Here is a 5,389-nt window from a genome sequence, read left to right as displayed (position 1 = left end):
GATCTTAAAAGCTTGCAAGCTGCCATCTAGATGCAACAATGGGTCTCTCCTAGTCCAGAGCCAAGAAGAATGAAGAAAACCAAAAATTCATGGAAACTATCAGTCCTAGCGACTTGTACACCATCTGATCTGCAGCCTATATGACTAGGAGACCAGAAGAAATAGACGGTGCTTGGCTACTACTGTCAACCACTTGGAAGAGAATCTTTGTAGGAGATCCTGGATAGACAGGGGGAACAATGTGGAACAAAAGTCAAAATCATTTGGGGAAAAAAAAAAAGTGGGGAACAGGTTAACAGTCAAGTGAATTGGGAAAGGTCCTGAATTAAAAAAAAAAAAAAAAAAGTTCTACACTTTTTTCCATAGCCTTGAGGCCAAGTTGAATTACAGTCTTTGATTTAAAATGTTCCATAAGAGAAGCGGGCTAGAGCAAACTGCTTGGAATTTTAAGGGGGTCTAGAGAGTACCCACCAGCCACTCCTCAGAAGGAAGGTTGGGCAATCTACTTCTGTAGTGATACCACCTTGGAAACCCAAGGAGGGGTAGCTATGAGTCAGTCCGATGGCACATAACAACAATAACAAAAGAGATTACAATGAGTTCGAGGTCAATGACCCAAACAGTAATTGAAATGATTCTGACCAGAGAAGACCTACTATATGCACATACACTTAGCAGTTATCTAACTTTCCCCCACCTTGTCTACCTTCTCTTCCCACCCACTGGCCAGTAGTTTGTTTTTTTTTTAAAAATATAGGAACAAGTTATCATATCAAGTTATGATAATGAATACCAATAGATTACAAATGCCAAATAATATACATTGTGCCCTAAACATCTCAAAATATTTTCTTAAGAATCTGCATATATACTATAGTAGAGCTAACAAGGGACAAGACTGTAGTCACTTCTTGGCCACAGCCAGCTACCCAGAGTGAGCAAGGAGTTGGACCTATGGGCTCGGGACCATGGTCACAGGGGACATCAAGCTCAACTGGTGTAACACACTACACAAAAACATTATTCCACATCCTACTTTGGTGAGTAGCGACTGGGATCTTAAAGCTTGCAAGCAGCCATCTAGAGATAACGATGGGTCTCTCCTCATTCAGAGCAAAGAAGAATGAAGAAAACCAAAGACACATGGAAACAATTAGTCCAAGGGACTGGTATACCATGTGATCCTCAGCCTATACCACTATGAGACGAGAAGAACTAGACTGTGCCCAGCTACTACCATCAACCAGTTGGAGAGGGATCTATGTAGAAGATCCTGGATAGAGCTGTAGAATATTGTGGAACAAAACTCAAAAAAAAGGGACCAGGTTTGCTGGTCTGATAGAGCCTGGTGGAACCACTGAGACTATAGCCCCTTGCTGCCCTTCAGGTCTGGAATTGAACCCACTCCTTGATCTCCAGCCAAACAAAAGACAGGCACATGAGCTGAACATTTACATTAGGCAGATAGGAGACATCAATCATGGGAGATTAGAAGGGCTGTATATGCACATGGAGACAACTGGGGGGGGGTAGGAGTACATGGGAGGGAAGGACACAGGGAAGAGATAACAACCATGGGGAGGAAGTAGGAAGAGAGCTATGGCACTGTAGAAAAATGCAATCAATGTCATGAGAAAGTGTACATGAACTGCTGTATGGAAAATGAATTTGCTCTGTGAACTTTCAGGCAAATCACAATACAAATTAAAAAAAAAAAAAAAATCACCTGCAGAATCTATGTAGGAAAAAAAAATATTAGCACATACTGCACCAAATAACCAGACTGTAAGACTACTAGACTTCCATTCATCTCTCAACAGTAAAATCCTAACTGCAATAGTATCTTCTGAAAAGCCACGTCTGTAGGCCCACACAACCACCACAGTAGAAATAAGGTAGGTAGTAGGAGCTCTGGTAGCATAGTGGCTAAGACACTTGCCTGCTAACCAGACGGCTGGCGGTTCAAACCCACCAGCCACTCCTCGCAAGGAAGGTTGGGCAATCCTACTTCCGTAGTGATACTGCCTCGGAAACCCAAGGAGGGGTCACTATCCCCGCAAGGAAGGTTGGGCAATCCTACTTCCATAGTGATACTGCCTCGGAAACCCAAGGAGGGGTCACTATGAGTCGGGGCCGACTCCACGGCACATAACAACAACAGAGTTAAAACTGAGAGACTGAGGGGCCTATCAAGAAATAAACTCAGTAATGAAGTTTTTGAGTAAGAATCCAAAATTTAACCTATTCTTTACAAAACTATAGAACCCACCTCTGCAAAAAACAAACAAAAGTAGAAGAAATTAACATATTCAGAAACTTCTTCAATTCTTCTCAGCTATTTGCAAAGAAAGGTTAAGGGCAATAAAGATTTCCAAGCCCCACCTGCTTGAAATTCTTTTGTTAAGTTTGAAATGGAGCCTGGGAACTAGTAAGTGTGCTTAAAAAGTTCTCCAGGGGATTCCTAACTGATTGATCAGTTATGTTTGTCAGAAGTACACCCTTTAAAGAAGAACTCCTTCCAACCCTTAAAGACACACGAACAGTCTGTAAAATTGTCTAAGTTCTTCCTATCAATGTTAGTTCAAACGGCACCATGCCATCTCACCTAACTCTTTGTGTCCCCCCTCACCTACAGTGAGTACCTCCTTTTTTCAGTTCATTCCTCTTAAACGAAGTCTTTCTTCGTTATTTCCACTCACTAATGGTCACTAATAATCCGAAGGGTAAAACAAAGGGAAATTATCATTTCAATACTCGGAAATCCTGTCAGTTCTAACATGAAAAAGGAAAAAAAAAACCACATTCTTGATAATACGCACTGAATTTTAAATTAAATAAAACACTTCCAAGGGTAATCCTGAAGCAGCGTTGAAAGATAAGTTGGATTAAGGGTGTCTGCATGTATCAGGGGTGTACCAGATTCTGAAAGAAAAAACTTTAAAACCGGGAAGGTCACCTAGTGGGGAGAATGGGCCCGTGCGGGCACCTGCGACGGCTTTGACACTCGACACCCCAGCCTTCACTCAGGTTGCTAGGAAACAAAAAGGATCCACGTTCCCTGCAATTCCTCCCGGGCCTCGCGGAGTGGAGAGAGGCCTTTAGGGCCTGGGGACAACATGGGCAAGCCTGGCCACCCTCTGGGTGACGAATACGAGGAAATCTCGAGACCGAGAGCTCGGGACGCCGGCGAGGGGCTGGGCTCAGCAACTGGCCCGGAGCCCGTGAGGAGGGCGGGCCCTGCCTCTGTAGAGCTGGGAGCGGGCCCTGAGGGCAAAGCGGCGCTCCCGCAGGCCACGGCGAGCTCGGCTCCCGCCAGGCCGGGACCGAGGATCCCCGGCCGAATACGGGCCTAAATGAAAACCCCGCGACGCGCGGATACGGGGGCGTCTACTCACACGTGCTGACAGGCCGCGGTCCGCACAGGCGTTTTGAGCACTTCCTGACAGACGGGGCAGTAGAAATCATCTTCGGTGTAAGGCGTGGCCGCGGAGAGCTCCTCGGCCATCGCGGAGGCTGAGGGATTCAAGGCGATGGCGGCAGCGGCCGAGGTGGCGGTAGCGGCCCGGGGCCCGACTCCCTGCTCGAACCCGGAGGGGGAGGGGAGTCCGCGTCAGGAAGCCGCTCGAGCCAGGAGGGGGCGGGGCAAAGCGGGGGCGGGACCCGGACGCGGCCGCAAAAGCGTGGCGCGGGCCAGCTTCCGAAGGCTCAGCTTCCAGAGGGCCGCGGTCAAAGACTGGACGAGAGGGAGGTGCTTGGCGAGGATCCCGTGGAAAAGCAGCGGTTGGCTTCTCTTTCGTTTCCACCCCGGCACGGAAACGGCAAGGGCCTTCCCGGGAGGATCGGGCAGCCTCCCACCCTTCCCGCCGGCATCGGTGCTCCCAGCCCTCCTGCAAGCCACAGCCTCTCTCCGGAGGCCACGCCGACGTCTAGCTCCTCAGCAGGGCCGCAGCTTCGCCTCCCGCCCCTTGTCTCCGCCTTTGGCCTCCCTTGCCCTGCAGCCCAGTGGAGCCCCCATTCGCGCCCCTTTCTTCTCCCAGCCGCCCGTCCTCTTCCCCCGCCAAGACCGCGGCCCACCCTTTCCCGTTGCTCCTCCTCTTCCTCCAGGCCCTCAGCTCCTTGCCGGGTTTCACGCTTTCTGCTCTTCACCTTGCGTAGACGCGTTCTGAGGAGCCGCTCCGCCTCAAGAATAGTGGAGCGGTTTCTCCCCCGTCGCTTGATGGTAGGGAGGTGGCCCTGCGCCGGCATCAGGCTTCTTGTCCAGCCGCTGCTGCTTCCGTAGCTGAAGCCTGAGGAGAAATGTAGGCCGGGAGGGCGACTTCCTCAGTGCTCATCGGCCCAAAATGGGGCCGGGTCCGAGGCTCATGGTGCACCGGGATGCCCCCCCACCCCCCGCCAGCAGCTCTTCCATGGCACTGCACTGCCTGCAGACTGCCCGGCCAGTCACCGAGCACCAGTGGGGCGCGGGCAAAGGCGAGAGAGTGGGGAGACGGGCGGGGGGGGGCGCCTCCATAGCAACCGGCACGTGGCGCCTTAAGCAAGTTGTGACATAAACAGCAGGGCATTTACATAACTACATCTCCAGTTTCCCTCCTAGCACACACCCCATTGCTCACCAGTCTTATAAAATATATTGGATTTTTAAAAAATTCTTCAAAAAACTCCCTGTTAAAAGATTTTGTCCCTTAGTATTTACCTTTTTTGTTTTTTGGTTGCTTTGAAGAAAAAAAAAGGGAAGCATGGATCTAGACATTTCACCAAGTTAATGTAATTAAAAGAAAAAAAAAAGTTGCTGTCTTGTTGAAAGTCTGGAACGTTCACAATTAGCTTAAGGAAAAAAATGCATTATTACCATCCTGTTTGTTATAGCTCTTGACCTTAGTCTAAATGAATCGTAATCACAAACTGTATGAGGCCCTGATCAATTTGATTCTACTGTTTTTGTCTACATTGTCCTTTGTTGTTGTTACGTGCCCTCGAGTGGCGACCCCTCAGTGGCGACCCCTCGTTGGGTTTCCGAGGCAGTATCACTATGGAAGTAGATTGCCCCATCTTCCTTCCTTAGAACTATGTTAAATGTTATGCAGGTGTCATGAACTTTGGTCTCAACCAGCTTGCGCACGCTTGGTTATCAAATGAGAGAACAAATCATGATAGATACTCCTCCTAAATTTTGCATGAACATTGACCGATTATAATGAAGATAGGAAGTGGAATGCTGGAATTACATGGCTTAACAGATGAAATGGGTCCTAATGTGCATCTTAACAATTCCTGGAATAATACTGAGGATAATTATTATTGCATTAATAACTTACTCATACTACCAGTACAGTACGGGAGCTCTGGTAGCATAGTGGCTAAGACACTTGCCTGCTAACCAGACGGCTGG

General features: G+C 48.6%; 1 protein-coding gene across 1 annotated transcript in view; it reads right to left on the bottom strand.

Annotated features, from left to right (window-relative positions):
- Positions 1 to 3,505, bottom strand: part of RNF138 (ring finger protein 138) — a 35,472-nt gene extending 31,967 nt beyond the window's left edge. Inside the window, exon 1 of the mRNA XM_007953456.2 lies at positions 3,396 to 3,505. Within this exon, the coding sequence (XP_007951647.1) occupies positions 3,396 to 3,505 (110 nt within the window). The remainder of the gene's footprint in view (positions 1 to 3,395) is intronic.
- Between the last annotated feature and the right edge of the window lie 1,884 nt (positions 3,506 to 5,389).

The sequence above is a fragment of the Orycteropus afer genome, unplaced genomic scaffold, assembly GCF_000298275.1.
Source record: "Orycteropus afer afer isolate SDZICR_OR568_19922 unplaced genomic scaffold, OryAfe1.0 scaffold00394, whole genome shotgun sequence".
Lineage (NCBI taxonomy): Eukaryota > Metazoa > Chordata > Mammalia > Tubulidentata > Orycteropodidae > Orycteropus > Orycteropus afer.
The sequence above is the reverse complement of the archived record's forward strand: the minus strand, read 5'-3'. Positions and strand labels throughout refer to the sequence as shown.